Source organism: Ustilaginoidea virens, chromosome 1, assembly GCF_000687475.1.
Source record: "Ustilaginoidea virens chromosome 1, complete sequence".
NCBI classification, from domain to species: domain Eukaryota; kingdom Fungi; phylum Ascomycota; class Sordariomycetes; order Hypocreales; family Clavicipitaceae; genus Ustilaginoidea; species Ustilaginoidea virens.
The window spans coordinates 3,853,777-3,872,221 of NC_057316.1; the positions used below are offsets into that span (position 1 = coordinate 3,853,777).

General features: G+C 54.2%; 4 protein-coding genes across 4 annotated transcripts; 2 read left to right on the forward strand and 2 right to left on the reverse strand.

Moving 5' to 3' along the window:
* Positions 1 to 1,446: 1,446 nt before the first annotated feature.
* On the reverse strand, positions 1,447 to 2,906 carry UV8b_00840 (uncharacterized protein; the record flags this gene model as incomplete). Its single annotated transcript, XM_043138338.1, has 3 exons — positions 1,447 to 1,453; positions 1,533 to 2,502; positions 2,570 to 2,906. The coding sequence occupies 3 exons, from the start codon at positions 2,904 to 2,906 to the stop codon at positions 1,447 to 1,449; spliced, it is 1,314 nt and encodes a 437-aa protein (XP_042994272.1).
* Positions 2,907 to 6,677: 3,771 nt separating this feature from the next.
* Positions 6,678 to 13,697, forward strand: UV8b_00841 (uncharacterized protein; the record flags this gene model as incomplete). Its single annotated transcript, XM_043138339.1, has 5 exons — positions 6,678 to 6,838; positions 6,925 to 7,203; positions 7,295 to 8,196; positions 9,364 to 9,889; positions 10,442 to 13,697. The coding sequence occupies 5 exons, from the start codon at positions 6,678 to 6,680 to the stop codon at positions 13,695 to 13,697; spliced, it is 5,124 nt and encodes a 1,707-aa protein (XP_042994273.1).
* A 669-nt stretch (positions 13,698 to 14,366) lies between these two features.
* On the forward strand, positions 14,367 to 15,827 carry UV8b_00842 (uncharacterized protein; the record flags this gene model as incomplete). The annotated part of the gene is made up of 1 exon (XM_043138340.1): positions 14,367 to 15,827. The coding sequence occupies one exon, from the start codon at positions 14,367 to 14,369 to the stop codon at positions 15,825 to 15,827; it is 1,461 nt and encodes a 486-aa protein (XP_042994274.1).
* Positions 15,828 to 17,709: 1,882 nt separating this feature from the next.
* Positions 17,710 to 18,132, reverse strand: UV8b_00843 (uncharacterized protein; the record flags this gene model as incomplete). Its single annotated transcript, XM_043138341.1, has 1 exon — positions 17,710 to 18,132. One exon carries the CDS (start codon positions 18,130 to 18,132, stop codon positions 17,710 to 17,712), a length of 423 nt encoding a protein of 140 aa, XP_042994275.1.
* Positions 18,133 to 18,445: the final 313 nt, after the last annotated feature.

Consider the following 18,445-nt stretch of genomic DNA (forward strand, 5'->3'; position numbering starts at 1 on the left):
GCGACCCCGGTTTGTTCCCATTACCAATTGTGCGTGCTCCCCATAGCGTCCTGCATACACCCGGACTGTGACCGGCCACATCGGCTATTTCATGGCCTTTAACACCACCAGCATAGGCCAGACGGAGCGTACGAGGGAGTAGCATCGAGGGCAACGGCTGTTGCGTCTTTACTCGCCTGCTCCATGCCGGGCTGCTCATCAAACAGCAACTCTCACGCATCTGCGATCAAGTCTCCCCGCAGCCCTGACAGAGACGCCACGACGACAACGTGTGCCAGCACCCGTTTAAAAAAGCTCATACGATGCTGATTCCATCCGTCCCTTCTCGCATTGGCAGTGTATCCCAGAAGCCATCCGGACCCGCTAGGCATGCGTCCGTGGTGTAAAGAGGCGATCCAGGCATCCACGCCCAGAGACGGGAATCATAAGCGTGTCAGACGACAGGTGCGCGGCGTGTTTTGCGGCAGGAGACCATCTCGCTGGCAGCAAGGCGGGTTGAGAACGGCGTCAGAGCGGCAGGGACGGTGGGCTGCAAAGATGAGGGGGCGGCAGCAGGCGCGCAGACGCGCAATGTGGGTTTGGAGGATTCACGTCCAAGGGAGGACGCGAGGGCTGAGCAATTCGACACACATAGAGCTTGTGCGAGCTTTGGACGACGGGTTGCACGAGGCGTGGGATGTCTCGGGCTAGGTGTGAGCTGATGCGAAGTCAGGATGGAGCACGAGCAAGTGGTGCAAGACAGAAGATGACTTGGGTAGTTGCTGAGTTGCCGAGTACTTGTGGCAGGGGACTCGGGAGCCACGGGGTGCAGCTACGGAGAGGCCAGTCTGACGAAAAAAAAAATCCAGGCGATCTGAGCACCCACGGGCACGACGTGTTTGGTGGAAAAGAGTCTTGATGTTGTAGCCTGTGACGACGTATGCGGGACGGCCAGACGCACGCGATATCTCTAGCTTGAGGTTGTCCGATGGCGCAAAAGCATCCCGATAGTGGGGAATGCTCTGCATGTATGCAAGTGCATGTATCAGAGTGAGTGGACTGCGCTGCGCACTTTCATGCGAAACAAAAATACCCTTCCCTTCTAAACAGGGCACTGTGGTGAGAGGTTGATGTCGACTCTTGCTCCTCATACCCAGCAGCAGCCTCGACATGGGCCTGCATCCTTTGACAAAGTCCCAAGTCGTACCGATTCCTTGCGACCAAGGTGGCTCAACGGAAGGGATCATAACCAGCGAGTACACATTGAAACACGACCGTTCTAAAGAGCAGCCGAGATCAACAATAGACACGGTTGCTGTCCGATGGCATTGCTGTTAATGTCTTGTATATACCTGTAAATGCGAACTATTGCCGCTCCACTCCACTCCCAGGGTATCCTCAACGCCTTTTGTATAACAAGATACGGGGAAAAGAGAAAGAAATCGTAATAAATTGTCAGAATCTAGGTCAAAATCTTGGTGATATTAGTCACGGTCTAGGTCCCCCCCCCCACGAAGAAAAGTTACTGAGGGGTGACAGGGATCGAGATTTACCTGATTTCATAAGAGCCTGCCCTCGTCACATACCGCACCCACTTCACACTGGAATAGTTGCTCTTCTCAAACACCTTGAGATAGCGAACAAGCAAGCCTGAGCTTGTGAACATGAGCAGACTAAAGCTCATACTCAAGGGTGGGCGGCTCCATGCTCGCTGGTTCGTCATGCTCGTCAAAACAGCCTCGGCACTCAGAACATATTCGCTCTGTCCTGTGAACCGGCCAATCTTCCACACTATGCAGTTTTCGCTGGGTTCGTACTTTGCCTTGCCCTGCGTAACGCGTTCGATGATTTTCGCAGTGTTCAAGGGCGTGGGAATCCGTACCACGACGTTGGTGGCAAAGAGTTTGGAACCGAAATTTGCCTTGACTCCTATGCTGTACTCAACCTTGCTCCGTCCAACCTCGTTGACAATGGCATGGACTTTGAACGGGAGATTGACGTTGTCAGTCGCACGATAGCGCATCAGCTCGAACTCGCCATCTGGCGGCACAAAACTGATGATCCTGTCGGCGTCAAACTTGCCCAACTTGACACACTGATGGAACTGACAGTCTTCCAGGGAAACGCTGCCTGCTGCCGCCTTTGTCGCCTTGGTGCCCATCCGGTTGCCACTGGGTAGCGTGAGGAGCCCGTCATTGTCCAACAATAGCCTGTCGTTGAGTCCGAATTTGCACTCCGGGGTCCCGGAGAGATAAGCTCGCATCACAATCTGACCATTCACGTCGGCTCGTAGGACGGCACCGGTAGCCGACATGAGCAAGTTGACGTCTTCGATAACATCAACAAAGGCCTCATTCTTCCTGTATTTGACGTCGGCCTTTCTCCATGAGAGAGCGCCTGTTGCCTGCATGGTGATTTTGGACGTGTCTTCGGGTCTGGTTTCGGACTTGACGCCTTCTGTAGTGATGTACATTTTCAAGGTGTCTGTTTCGGTGTTTTGAGGGTATCCAAAGTCGATGATTTCTGCACACACACGATTTGATCAGGAACGACGCACCAAGGTGCTTAACGAAGAGCGGCAGGCGCGTACCATCAAGCAGCTCATACACCAAGACGAAGTTGTTCTTGACGGCTTCTTCATCCAACTTGCCAAAGTATCCTCTGCCCAGCTGAATCAACCGGTACAAGAACTCAAAGACGAGCGCGGCGTTGGCATTGCTCTTGGTAATGGCGACGAGGTAGATGTTTTCATGCTTGACATGGCTGAATGTGGTACTGCCAAGAGTCAAGATGGGCGATCGAACCTGAGCATTGGAAATGACTTGGATGCGAAAGACATCAGCCAGGCGGGGTCGACAGTCGTTTCGAAAGGCTCGGAAAATGAGGTTCTCGCCCTTTTGATTGAAGATGAGCACGCCAGAGATCATGATGGGCAAGAAAGGGGGGAGGGCCAAGAGGGCAGGGCCAAGGGCACGGGGGAAGGTGAGCGGCTCTTGTTGAGATGACAGCACAGCTGTCCCACCGGCTCCAGTCTCTCTGATGGTCCTGCGCTAGCGCTCTGACCAGCCTTGCAGCAAAGAAAAGGAGTCTGGTCGGCAAGCTGAAGCTGAAGCTGAAGCTGAAGCTGATGGAGGGATGGAGGGGAGTCGGGACGGCTTTCTGCCGCGAAGCTCAGGGCAGGAGCAGGGGCGGTGAAGGCCCACATAACCACAACCTCGCCCCCGCGTCCGTGACCCCCACAACTTTCAAGTCATCGGATATGCTTTGACAAGATATCAAGAAGGGGCTTGGCTTCCGCATCTACGCATCCAGCTACGAAATCAATCGATCCAAAAGCAGGACCGGACCCCTGCATTCTACGCTTCAAATGCCAAGGGAGGTACGATGCTCCTTACAGCGTATCACGACCACCATCCACCCTTGGCCCCGGCCCATCAAGCCGCAACCGGGACTGCCCAAAATCTCTCGTCGAGGCAGAAGCCAGTTCGATGCAAGGGAGGGAACCACGATATGCTCGGGAGAATGAAGATCGGTGCTGATATTGGAAAGCGCTTCACCCAACCCTCGACTTTCCGGGTTGATTGATATCAACATACCATTGATCGACCCTACTTTAGATGGCTTCGTTCTGGACCGGCATTTTCGGCATCACCAACCTCCTCCATCTGGGAGTGTACCCCCAGAAAAAGAGGGAGCCTCACCTGGCTGGGCATCGCAATTCTTGGATTAGCCAACATGAACTCAAGGGCGTGCTATTCAGCTACATGTCGAACCAATGGACGTGACTCGAAAGCTCGTTCTTCCGCCACACGTTATGTCACCAGGTTGGTTCGACACGAATACACGATTTGGCGGATAACTGTTGTGGGATGGGCAACCATGAAATTTCAGCTGAGTGTCTTGCGGCAGACTCAACAAAACTTGCGTTGCCCGCTTCCCGAATCTTTTCGTGGCACGGCATGATGTTGAGGGCACCCACAATTGTCTCGCCAAGTATCACGCCCTTTGCTTTACGTCACGACCCCGCCACCCGGTATAGCTTCCACCGGTGGCTTAAAAATTAATTCAAGAAGAAATATTAGAGAAATTCTTGGCGCTAGGCGTATTTTTGGCGCATATCTGACGAATGCTAGCCCGTGTGCTTTCAATTTTGTCGGCTGGGAGCCTAGTTTGGTCCCTACTTGTTTGACCAAATGCCATCTGACTTATTAGCGTGCTTGATCTGGCAAACGGAGATTATACGACGAGGATGGGACTTTGAATTCTGCTGGAATGATGGATGGCGCTGCGCGGCGAAGAGTGGCGCAGTTGAATGGGCACTTTTTTCGTGCTGCGAGAAGCCCGTATATCCCTTGCGATAAGAATAAACGGGGTCTTTGGGGTCTTCGAAATGAAGGGATACGTTGATTAGTGTCTCTGTTCATCGTTCCCAGCTGATGCTTGATTGAATTCCAGTTGTTTCGAAAACGAATTATATTGAAGAATGGTTGGCCATTCGCATCGAGGCCGGCCGTGATGATGCGCAGTTGCCATCAGCCCTTGAACCGCCACCGCATTGCGTAGCCTAGGAACGTACATGTATGCATGTACTCCGTAGGTTCTGCTTGTATCAACTGGCACACCCAGCCTGCTCAGCGGTGGCCGCGGAGGAGCTACGGAGGAGATGACCGAGCGGACGGGTTCATCACTGACGGCGAGGCAGACAGCCGTCCTTGAACTCATCCATAACAAGCGGTTTTGTGCGGGCACGGGTGGGAGATGCCAGGCTCCTGATGGTTTCGTATCAACGGAAGCAGGATATCCGTATATTGAACAAATGGGAGTTTCTCTGACGAGTTTACCTCGGGTCACTTGCCTGTACGGAGTAGGTACCTAGGTACCTTTTTTACCTGGCAGCTCAAGACTTGCGTCAGCCCGGACCGGCCTAGGGAGCCGGTAAGGCAGGGATGGCGGGCGTGCCCACTAAATTAGCTCTCTGGGTGGCTGGGGTCTGGTGGGCTCCAGCCTGCGTCGGACTCGGGTATTGCTTCTGTCAGCACTAGCTGAACCGCAGGTCTGGTTGTACTACTGCAGGGCGCTACGGAGCACCTAGGTCGATAGCCGCGGTGCCCTTGCATATGTGTATGTACCTACCTATCTTAGGTCAACTACGCTCCATAGGTAGGTATGTATGTACATACGTGCGAGGAGCACCCAGCCAGAAGTGGGTGGTCTGCTGGGTCACTTTGCATGCACGTCGAATTGGCAACTGTGGTTGGGAACAAGAATTCCCATCACGGCCGCTCGCGATTAAAGTCGGACGAATGTGGCGGCCCCATCGTCGTCTTGTCCATGTTGAATGTTTGAGCTTTGTGCGTATGAGTTCTTGGTGGATAGGGAGGGCCTTTTTTGCGTGTGGGGGTGGGGGTGGGAGTGGGGGACCATGTGATGTGAGGCCTGAATTGAGCATCAAGTATCTTGTGAGCTTGGCGTCTAGCTTGGCGGCTAGCTTGATCGAGCCCAGCTGTGCAACACGCCCTTGGCATTGGCATCAGCCGGAAGAGGAAGCAGGAAGTCTGGTCGCACCAGCACCAGCACCAGCCGCTCCGAGGGCGCCAGCGCCTCGCTTTCGCGCATGGTGGGTGATATGAGTATCTGGCTGTCCCCGTCTCTTGCAATAACTGTCGCACCCACATTCACGCGAGCAGACACTTACAGGGGCATGGTGTGTGCAATTGTTTGTACGTGCTGTGCTACTACTGCTTACTGTGAGCTTGATAGACATTGGGGCGTGTGAAGAAAAGTCCTTTTACCGGATACAGTAATCAAGGGCGGAAAAGAGCTTCTATAACTGACCAGTCATTTTGATTTTCGTATTAGTAGACTAGTTTATGGAGGTCCCACATATGAGACTTGTAAGAGAGTGGTTGATTTTAAGGGATGAAAAATACGTATCTAGGAGAAACTTGGCCCTTTTTATGACGCGGAAAAAAAAAGATAAATACGTATGATTGTTCGCCTCGAAAGGAAAGGAAAAAGCTGGGCAGACAAGACACTTGCAAATCATCTTGATTTTGTTTTCAGATGTTTTTTTTTTTATTTTTTTTTTGGCTGATAATATAATTTTAGTCATAAATTTGCCGGAGACTTGAGATAACTGGTAAGTTGACAAAAATCCGGTCTTTTGTAAGAATGTAAAAGACTAATTTATTTTAAATAGTATGAGTATGCTCATATTATTTCAGAGCGTTTTATATTTATGAAAATCTAAAATAATTTGTTGTTAAAATTGTAACAAAATTATAATACAGAAATAATAATTAACTGGTATGCAATTTTTGAAATAAAATCTGAATGCGGAAAAAATCACACATGAGCACATATTTAAAAGGTCACGCTTACACTAATTTAAATAATAAAAATGTGATAGTTTTAATATCTATTTTTAATTCTTTTTTTTTTAAAAGTGTACTAAGCTCATGATAATAATAGTTCATATAGATGCTTATTAAATTAATATCTATTATCTTCTTTTTAATAAAGCTGATATATTATTTATACATTCCAAGTAAAACTATATCAAATATTTAAAGTTTTAAGTCCCTTTATTTGCTTATTTAAACTCTCTTTATGACTCTATTTGTAGATTATCAAAGAAGAAGCCTAGTAAATAACTTGATATTGTAAAAAGGGATCTTGCTCAGTCTAATAACGATAAGATGGATTGGGTAATCCCACGTTTGCTTGTCTTTCTAGGCGCTCAAGTACTGCTGACTGGGCAGGCACGGGCCATTGGCAGCTGTTCCAATGACGCCGTGGTAAACTACCAACCGTTGATGGTGTACTGCCAGGGAATCCCATACAACGTGGTAGGAGCATAGTAAGTCTCGGAAACGTCAACTGAGCTGCATCTTCCTCTCCACGGAGCTGACATCAACAAACCCCCCCCCCCCCCCCCCCCCGCAGCACGAGCTGTCTCGATGCATCCTACATCACCACCACAGTTGCCGCGACAGGCATCGTCGCCACGACTGTTACGCAGCCGGCACCGGCTAGTTCCTCGGTCGATCCGTCTCGCTGCGTCGGATGCGGGCTTCCCGCCCAGATCTCCAACTTCCAGTTCTACGGATGCGCAACCTCGCGGAATGGGTTTCCGGCGCTCGTCAAGGTTGCCACGAGCAGGTCCATGAGCCTCGACGCCTGTGCGGCCGCCTGCACGGGCCCCTTTATGGCCGTATATGACAAGTAAGTACGACCTGGCGACGCCCACGCGCGGGGGGAACCAACCCAGCCTGAAGCAGCGCCATGCTAACCTTGCTCGCGCGCCGCGTAAAAGCGATTGCTACTGCGGCGACATCACCGGCTCGACTCTGGCGCAAAGGAGCGTATGCGACTGCAACATCTTTTGTCCGGGGAACAAGCAGCAGTGCTGCGGTGGACGAGGGACGACCAACAGCCTCCGCAAGCGCCAGGCAGCAGATCTGGCGGGCGTCGATATTTCCTTGTACCAGCGCGCAGCCATCATCCCGAGCAGTGGCGGAGGCGACGGCACAACGACCAACGTCATCGGAACAGGGTCCTACGCGACAATAACCCGGCCGGTTGACGGCTCGGTCACGGCGCCAACCACAATCACCGTTCCCCCTAGCGGCACGAACCCGGGCAGCGTCATCGTCGTGACGCCCCTGGCCACCGGAAGCTATGTCACCTTCAGTCAGCCGTACGACGGGTCGCTTACGGCGCCAACCACGTTGACTATTCCTCCCAGCGGAACGCGGCCGGGAAGTGTTATCGTTGTGACCCCCCCGGGCACAGGGGACTGGGTCACTCAAACCCAGCCGGTAGGCGGCTCGATAACAGCTCCCACCACAATCACCATTCTTCCCAGCGGAACAAGACCGGGGAGCGTGGTTATCGTGACGCCGCTGGCAGCAGTGACCATCACTCAGCCATTCAGCGGATCCCTTACAGTACCTACTACAATTACCATTCCAGCCACGGGCACTAACCCAGCGTCCGTGGTCATCGTAACGCCACCGGCAGCGTCCCCGGTTACGATAGTCCAGCCATTTAGCGGCTCTCTTACGGTTCCCACGACCATGACGATTGCCGCTTCCGGTACCAACCCTGCTTCGATAGTCATCATAACTCCGCCAGCGACAGCCGGTCCGGTCACAATAGTCCAGCCATTTAGCGGCTCTCTTACAGTTCCCACAACCATGACGATTGCCGCTTCAGGTACAAACCCTGCCTCTATAGTTATTGTAACTCCGCTAGCGACAGCCGGCCCGGTCACGATAGTCCAGCAATTTAGCGGCTCTCTTACGGTTCCTACGACTCTAACGATTGCCGCTTCCGGTAGCAACCCTGCTTCGATAGTCATTATTACTCCGCCAGCGACAGCCGGCCCGGTCACGATAGTCCAGCCATTCAGCGGCTCTCTTACGGTCCCCACAACCATTACTATTGCCGCCACAGGCACTAACCCTGCTTCCGTGGTAATAGTAACTCCGCCGGCAACAGCAAGTCTCGTCACCTTAGTTCAGCCATTTAGCGGCTCTCTAACGGTTCCTACGACTATGACGATTGCCGCCTCAGGTACCAACCCTGCTTCGATAGTTATTGTAACGCCGCCGGCAACGGCGCCGGTTACAATAGTCCAGCCATTCAGCGGCTCTCTTACGGTTCCTACGACTATAACGATCGCCGCCTCAGGTACCAACCCTGCTTCGATAGTTATTATAACGCCGCCGGCAACGGCGCCGGTTACAATAGTCCAGCCATTCAGCGGCTCTCTTACGGTTCCTACGACTATGACGATTGCCGCCTCAGGTACCAACCCTGCTTCGATAGTTATTGTAACGCCGCCGGCAACGGCGCCGGTTACAATAGTCCAGCCATTCAGCGGCTCCCTTACGGTGCCTACGACTATTACTGTCCCTGCCTCTGGCACAAACCCTGCCTCTGTGATCATTATAACACCGCCAGCAACGGCGCCGGTTACAATAGTCCAGCCATTCAGCGGCTCCCTTACGGTGCCTACGACTATCACGGTTCCTGCCTCTGGCACAAACCCTGCCTCTGTAATCATTATAACGCCGCCAGGAACAGCGAGTCTGGTTACCATTGTTCAGCCATTCAGCGGATCACTTACGGTCCCTACCACTATAACTATTCCCGCTACCGGTACTAATCCGGCGAGCGTGGTCATTGTGACACCTCCGCTAACAGGTGGTTGGGTAACTCAAACACAGGCTGTCGGATCTATACCAACAACGATTACAGTCCCACCCAGCGGCACCATTCCTGGTACGGTAATTATCGTCACGCCTTTGACAGTAGCAGGTCCTATTACCATAGTCCAGCCATTCAGCGGATCGCTCACGGTTGCTACAACTATAACAGTTCCTGGCATAGGTACCAACCCAGCCAGCGTCATTATCGTCACACCGCCAGCAACGGCAGCTCCGGTTACCATAGTCCAACCATTCAGCGGGTCGCTTACGGTTCCTACTACCATGACAGTTCCAGCCACAGGCACCAATCCAGCTAGCGTCATCATCGTTACACCGCCGGCAACAGCAGGTCTCGTTACCATAGTCCAGCCATTTAGCGGCTCTCTCACAGTCCCCACGACTATTACCATTGCCGCCACCGGCACAAACCCTGCTTCCGTGGTCATAGTAACTCCGCCGGCGACGGCAGGTCCGGTGACAATAATTCAACCATTCAGCGGGTCGCTTACGGTTCCTACTACCATGACAGTTCCAGCCACGGGCACCAACCCAGCTAGCGTCATCATCATTACACCGCCGGCAACAGCAGGTCTCGTTACCATAGTCCAGCCATTTAGTGGATCGCTCACAGTTCCCACTACCATGACGATTCCGGCAACGGGAACTAATCCTGCCTCTGTGGTTATCGTCACGCCGTTAGTAACAGCAAGCACTGTAACCATAATTCAACCATTTAGTGGATCATTCACAGTTCCCACCACTATCAGTGTTCCTGCGACAGGCACAAACCCAGCTAGTGTAGTTATTGTGACGCCGCTAGTCACAGGAGGCTATATAACGCAAACCCAGGCCCTAAGTGGAACGAATTCGATCCCCACGACTATTACTATTGCGCCTAGTGGTACGAATCCCGGTACTATTATTATCGTTACGCCTGCGGCAACCGCGAATCCGGTCACTATAGTTCAGCCATTTAGCGGCTCCCTTACCGTTCCTACAACGATCAGTATACCTGCTACAGGTACGAACCCAGCGAGCGTCATCATTATAACGCCACCATCGACAGCAGCTCCGGTCACGATAGTTCAACTATTCAGTGGGTCTTTGACGGTACCTACTACTATAATGGTCCCTGCTACAGGTACCAACCCAGCCAGCGTAGTCATCGTAACGCCACCGTCGACGGGGGCTCCGGTTACTATATTCCAACCATTTAGCGGGTCCCTGACGATTCCTACGACCATCAGTCTTCCTGCCTCAGGGACCAACCCAGCGAGCGTGATTATCGTGACGCCTCCAATAACAGCAAGTGTTGTTACCATAGTTCAGCCATTTAGCGGATCGCTGACGGTCCCTACCACCATCAGTATTCCTGCCTCGGGTACTAACCCAGCAAGCGTAGTTGTCGTGACGCCGCTGTCTACATTAGCTCCTGTCACTATACTGCAACCGTTTTCTGGATCCCTTACAGTTCCTACGACTTTCACGGTTCCTGCCACAGGCACGAATCCTGCTTCTGTGATAATCGTCACACCACCGGCAACAGCAGGCGCTGTTGTTACTCTAGTTCAACCGTTCAGCGGATCGCTTACAGTGCCGACAACTATAACCATCCCAGCTAGCGGCACCAACCCAGCCAGCGTGGTCATCGTAACACCACCGGCATCGATAGCAGGCCCGGTTACAATAGTCCAACCATTCAGCGGATCGCTTACAGTGCCGACAACTATAACCATTCCAGCTAGCGGCACCAACCCGGCCAGCGTGGTCATCGTGACACCGCCAGCATCGATAGCTGGCCCAGTTACGATAGTCCAACCATTCAGCGGATCGCTTACAGTACCGACAACTATCAGCATTCCTGCCACGGGTACGAACCCGGCTAGCGTGGTCATTGTAACGCCGCCGTCATCTACAGCACCAGCAGCACCAACATCAGTAGTCACAATACTCCAGCCGTTTAGCGGATCGCTTACAGTTCCCACCACCATTAGCATTCCGGCGACAGGCACAAACCCGGCTAGTGTGGTCATAGTTACACCACCAGCGTTGACGGCACTTCCAGTCACAATATTCCAGCCATTCAGCGGGTCACTTACGGTCCCTACAACTATTAGCATTCCTGCCACGGGTACATACCCCGCGAGCGTGGTTATCATCACACCACCGGCATCCACAGCAGCCGTGGTGACCATACTTCAACCATTCAGCGGCTCATTTACAGTTCCCACAACTATTAGCGTTGCAGCTTCAGGTACAAACCCAGCCAGCGTGGTCATCGTGACTCCGCCGGCATCGACAGCAGCCGTGGTGACCATACTTCAACCATTCAGCGGCTCATTTACAGTTCCCACAACTATTAGCGTTGCAGCTTCAGGTACAAACCCGGCCAGCGTGGTCATCGTGACTCCGCCGGCATCGACAGCAGCCGTGGTGACTATAGTGCAACCATTCAGCGGCTCATTTACAGTTCCTACCACCATTAGCATTGCAGCTTCAGGTACAAACCCAGCCAGCGTAGTCATCGTAACGCCACCGGCGTCAGCAGCAGCCGTGGTGACCATATTTCAACCATTCAGCGGCTCGCTTACAGTCCCTACCACCATTAGCATTCCTGCCACCGGCACGATCCCAGCCAGCGTGGTCATCGTAACGCCGCCGGCGTCTGCAGCAGCCGCGGTGACGGTCGTGCAACCCTTTAGTGGATCCCTCACCATCCCCACCACGTTTACAGTTGCCGCCACGGGCACCAACCCCGCTTCCGTGGTCATTGTGACACCCCCCGCGACGTCCGGTCCGGGGGCTCCGGTCACCATAGTCCAACCGTTCAGCGGGTCCCTGACCTTCCCCACAACCATTAGCCTATCCGCCTCGGGCACCAACCCCGCCAGCGTCGTCATTGTAACCCCGCCGACGACGGCGGGCCCCGTCACCGTGTTCCAGCCGTTTGGCGGCTCGCTTACCGCGCCCACGACCTTTACCGTCCCGGCCACGGGCACCTACCCGGCCAGCGTGGTCATCGTGACGCCGCCGGCAACCCCCAGCGTCATAACCGTCACCCTGACCCAGGCCGGCACCACGATTATCCAGGTCATAACCGTGACGCCGTCGGTCGCTTCCAGCTCCTCCTCCTCCTCCACCTCGTCAACCACCAGCACTTCCGCTCCCCCCTCCAGCAGCTCGGCCAATCCAACGTGCACTCCCGGCGTTTCATGGGCCTACTACGCCTTGGACCAGGGCAGCGCCAGTGCTCCGGGAGTGATCCCCTCCGATGGTCCCCCGTGGACAAACTACCCGCAGATATTCAACCCGAGTCTCGTGCTCCAAGGGCAAACGCCATCTGCTCTGGGAAGGACCACGACAATCGGTTTTTGCACCAATACTGGTGCAAACGTCCCCATCCCCATCTACTATGTGCGGGTACCCCGGACCGACTACATTGTTACCCAAAATGTCGGATATTTCCATCCTGCCATTACAGGGTCGTATAATTTCTCCTTTACGGGTTGGATCAACGAGGCCCAATATCTCTGGCTCGGAAATAATGCCATGTCCGGGTGGAACAGTGGAAACGCCAACCTGATCGGTACCTGGGGACAGGTTAACCAATCCTTTACATTATCGGCGACAGCTGGAGACTACATTCCTTTCAGGCTGCTTTTCGTCAACGCGCAGACCACTTCGGCGCTAAGCTTTACCCTTACCGACCCTACCGGCGCCGTCGTTGCCTCGTACTCGGTCAACGTCAATGTATGCCCTACCACGTCTGTCCCAATCACAAGCAACCAGCTTGTCACCGGGTGCTCTGGCCTTCCCGCTATTCCCTATGAAGACACGAGCATCAGCCCGCCGTCGTGCTCGCCTGGTGTAACGTGGGCCTATTATGATATGTCGCGTGGCACTGCCAGTGCTCCTGGAGTGATCCCTGATGATACTACACAGACGATAGGCAATTATGCGCAAGCTGTGTTCAACTCGTCCCTCGTGCTCGCAGGCCAGGTACCCTCTACAACCGGCGTCACCAAGACCATCTACATCTGCGATGTTTCGCCATCGGGCGCAGCTTCCACTCTCTATGGCAAATCTATACCCCGCTTCGATTATGCGGCTGTTCAACATGTCGGCTATTTCCACCCTGCAATCACAGGGTTGTATAATTTCTCCTTCAACGGTTATGTTAACGACGCCCAATATCTTTGGCTTGGAAAAAACGCTGTGTCCGGCTGGACCAACAACAATGCTAACCTGGTCGCGACTTTGATGTCGACGCAGTCTTTTACATTCTCCGCTACCGCTGGGACCTATATTCCCTTCAGGCTACTCTATGCGAACGCCCAGGCAGTCGGTGCGCTTGCTTTCACACTGACAGATCCCAGCGGCACTGTCATCACGAGCTCCGTCATTGGCAGTAATAATGTTTGTCCCGGCGTCGTTGTTCCGATTACGAGCAATCAGCTTGTTACTTCCTGTGCTGGCCTGCCGCCTCTTCTCTTCAGCAGTTGAAACCCCTGGTAGCACCCCGGTCCCGTGGAGTGCTGTAATTTGGCGCGACGTTCAATAGAGCGCAGCCGGAGCATATGTAGCGAGATGAGCAGACCAGGTCGACCCAATCAGGTTCGGGTGGATGGATATAAGCAAGCTGGGTAAATACTGTACTGTTCCACTGTAAATATGTTGATAGAAATAGAAGATCATAACACAATCTACGGCTCCTTTTGTGAGTCATTCCCGTTTTTCGTTGCTGCTTTTGTTGTATTGTTGTTGTATCAAACGGAGCATCAAACAAACTTCCAAGTTCTGTACAGTCGTAATGATGATGCCCGTGGGTTGGAGGCTCGGGCGCGCCTTCCCATTTCCGACAATGAAAAGTGGGGCGGGTGAGTCTCCTCCCGCGGGCCGCCTGCCATCGGCGGCCCCCTGCTTACTAACTCAAATAGCTGGTAGGTTCTGGAGCGTGCAATTATCCATTTTTCCATTAGGTAATCATGGTACAGAGCAGGAAATTTACTAAATAGTTTTAACCATATAACAACAACCTTCACCTGATGTCTAATGGAGTAGTCTCTCTCCCTTCACGTCTCTGCGGCGGTGCCTCCCGAGTCGCAAGCTCAACCAAGGACGGTCCTCCTATTCTGTCTGTCCGTCATGACTGAACGAGATTAATCGCACGCAATGGCCCAGGGACGCCAATTCCCCACTTCATTCGTCGAGTGCTGGAAAGACGCCCTTCTTTCGCGTCAGGCTGAGCAGTTCCAAGACTTTCCCAGCCACCATGTCCACGATTCCGAGTCGCTCATCACCACCAGCTCGCCGCAGACCCTTCTCGTCGGCACGGGATATTCCATCTTCACGAGCGGCATAATACCTGCGATTCTGAACGCCAAGACGTCGGTTCACTTTGTCACCTGCTACTGGGCTGCCTCTCCGTCGCTAGACGCAATTCGCCATGCCCTGACGCAGTTGGCGGTTTCGCGGAGGAGCGACGGCGCGGCGCGCCAAACCCAACTCACCGTCACGATTGGCTTCTCCTCTTGGGGTCTGCTGCAGAAGCTGTTCCATACGGGGTCCAGAGACGGACACACGTACCCGCCGTCGCAGTGGGCCAAGCTTGGTCTGCCGGACCAAAAGACGCTCTCTGCCGGCGGGGTGCAGCTCAGGGTCAAGAGCCTCTTCTTCACGCCTTTCGGCGTCATGCACCCCAAATATGTGGTTATTGACGAGAAGCGCGCATTCGTACCGAGCTGCAACGTCAGCTGGGAGACATGGTTCGAAGGATGCATCGAGCTCGAGGGAGACGTTGTGCAGACCCTAATGGCTTTTCACTCGAGGGTGTGGGGTGCCGGGTCGGCAAGAACGAGTTTGGAGCCCGACACCGCCGCGCATGTAGCATCTGCCGGACGGGACGACTCATTAGCCGTGGATTCGGCGGCAAATAGCCAAACCGAGTTTCTCTCCGAAAACGGGGCCTCGGCAACGCAATCGCTCAGGTTGACGGGCAATGACGTGGTGCCAACCATACTGCTGCCATCGTCGCATCATCGCAATCCCAGATTCAGCTTCTTCCCATTCCTGTCGCAAGCAAACCCGCCGACGACGCCTCTCAATGCTGCGCTCCTCACTCTCTTCGCCCATGCTCGTCGACGCATCGTGATTCTGACTCCAAATATCACATCATGGCCGGTGCTAAACGCTCTCTTGGAAGCTCTTGGCCGCGGGGTTGACGTGCAGATCCGCACAAACAAGGGAATGATGCTTCTAGAGCAGCTCGTGACCGCCGGCACCACGACATCCCTGTGTCTGAACAAGTTTGTCCGCAAGTACCAGCAGCTGCGCGGTGCCAAGAGTCAGCCGTCAGACGTTGAAGCGCAGCGAGAGCCGCCTGGACAGCTGGAGATTTTGTACTACAGGCCTTGCCCAAGGAGAAGGGGGAGAGAAGACGAGCCGGTTGTGAGCCATTTCAAGATGACCATGGTCGATGACGAGTATCTCGTCCTGGGGTCAGGGAACATGGACAGAGCGAGTTGGTGGACAAGCCAGGAGCTTGGGTTCCTGTTTTACGTCGCCGGGATGGACTGGCACAAGTTGTGGGATGGAGTTCTTGACGAGAGGATGGAGCTTCTTTACAGGTCATGAAAGGTGGCGGACGTGCATCGTCTTTGATAAGCGTGCTCAATGAATGTGGATTGCATTAAGAGGCGCAGATGGAAGGGTCGGCATACATTTACTGTACTTGCCTGACAGGGCAGTTTGGTCATGTCACGCCGTGTCGTGCCGGGGCTCATGAAGACAAAGCTTTGCTCTCGCTCTTCCGCGGTCGTTTTCCACGACGCGTTTTTTTTTTTTTTTTTTTTTTTTTTTCCTGGGGAAAAACAGAGAATGGAAGGGCAGATGCGGCTTTGGCGAAGCCGGCTACGGGCTAAGCGTGGCCACCGGCAAGGACAGGATTGATGATGGGTTGGCCGGCAAGCAGACCTTAAGCGGCCAGCAGCCGTCTCCATGTTGAACTGGCGCTCGGTCCTCGGTATAGAATTCTGATAATGCGTCAAGGAATGCGTCAAGGAATACTCCGTAAAGGACATCAGGTGCCTCGTTTTCGACGCCCAGCTTGGCGGGCAAGTTGGCAGCCAGGCTTTGGGAGAGGGGACTTGCGACTTCTGGTTGGGCGAGGCTGGATGGGAAGCCCCGCTGTGGCCAAGCCCCAGTGGAGAGAGACCAAGCCCCCGCCGCGCCGTGGCTTTTCCCCACAAACAGCCGCAATTGCCCCTGGCAGGTGTTGCCAGTTGGCACGGACGGGCACGGACTTTTCGTCATCCCAGAGAGTTCCAGAGATCGATCCTCCATGATCCCAAGCCAACGTTCCACGAGCTGGCTCGGGCCCGCAACGATAACATAACATGCGAGGCTGACTCTCGATTCTGCCGACGGCCGTCGAAAGAATTTGCACACGATGCTGATGTGGCGGCCCACGGGTTGCGGGGACCTGGCAGGGGCCGCTTACCTTGCCTGCAAAAGGCTTAGTTGCCAAGAAGATGCAACAATGGCCTTCAACGACAAGGATATGTATCGCACGTCCTTGTATCTGGGACATCTGTCGGCAACGTGTTGGTTTGTGACCCCAAGATACGAATCATCTGGCGAAGCTGACGCGTTCGAAAGCATCGTCTCATTCGACGGCGATTTCTGCACGGCCCACACAAGAGAGTCGAGGCGGTGACTCTGTACTCGGTCGGTACGGAGCGCAATCACACAACCACAGACATGGCTGGGTGATGGGACCCATGATGCAGAGCCCGCCTCGACCTGACATCAGCCTTGCTGCACTGAGGTGAGCCCGGGAACTTTCGTGCGATGGTCGGGGGGCAACGTCATGACTGGCGTGTCTTGTCTCGTGACCACGCATAGAGCTGGCCCCATGGCCGATATACATAGGGCAGCGCAGGGTCCATGATGAAAGGCAGCACCATCTCGCTGCCTCGTCAGAGACTAGCCGTTGTCTTTTCTTTCTTTCTTTTTTTTTCGGACCCGCACGGCCGTCGAACCGCTCGTCAGATAACGTCATGCTCCTCAACACCGTGATAGCCTGTGCCATGGTCGGCATGGCAGGCTCCGTCGCCGCCACAGCCATCGACGTTGGCGCCGAGTCTATCGTTTGCGGGGGCTTCGTAGGAATCCCCTGCCCCAAGGGTTTCAAGTGCATTCTGCCAGACCACTGTGCCGACTGCGAGGGCTACTGCCGGAAGGAAAAGGCCTGAACAGCTGGAAGGGAATGAAGTGCCGTGAAGGGGAGCAACCGGCAGGGGGAGACCAAACGTTTCTGCTCCACCACCTTTACCCGCAAGTCACGTCTTGGAGGAACAATGTTTTCTTCTGCTTCTTCTTTTTGCTGTTTTCTACTTGGACAAGAATGAAACAATGGCGTTCCGCGCCTTGAAACCCTAACAATCCATCACTGATGAATCATGTTGTGCCCCCCCTCCCTAGAACCACCCGGGTGACAGTTCAAACCGAACCCTTTTTACAGGCATATTCCCATGCAATCCGACGTAGTCTTGGGATCGCACCCAGTCAAAGGCCCATAGTAGCAGTACAGCCCTTTGGGACAAGCAAAGCCGGCGAAGCCACCGCACCGCTTCGGCTCCTTGGGCAAGCAAATGCCCGGGACATCGCAAGCCAGGCCGCAGGACTCGGGCAGGCGCGGGTCGTCCCGACACTCAAAGCCAGGCTTGCAGCTGCGCGGCGAGACGGTCTTTCCGCCGCAGGAATCATACTTGTTCTTGAAGCGGCATGTCCCCGGGCACAGCTTGGGATTGGGGCAGCCGGCGTTGGGAACGCAGGTCTTGTCGGTTGGGCAGGGGGCGACCTTGAGACCGCACGGTTCCTGGGCCGAGGCCAAGGCGGCGAGGCCGAGCGCAGCAAGAACGAGGGTGTTGGACAGCATGGTGTGGAGGAGGAGGAATTTCAAAAAGGAAATAAGGCCGGCGGTAGGCTGAGATTTTTTTGATGAGGGGATTATTTCGAACAAGACTGGTTGGTAGAGGGCAGAGCAGAGCTGGGCTGGGCTTCTTGGGACGGGGCGCAACGGGGGCTGATATAGAAAAGAAAAACGCGAGGGCGGGCAGCCGGCAGCGGTCGGCGTCGCCCAGGCCTCAGCCAGCTTTGGCGTAGGAGAGGTTTTCCAGACCGGGCCTGGCTAGCTTCTTGGCGCGCAGCACCAAGTTTGCACGGGAGTCGTTGGTTCTTTGGGTTCTTTG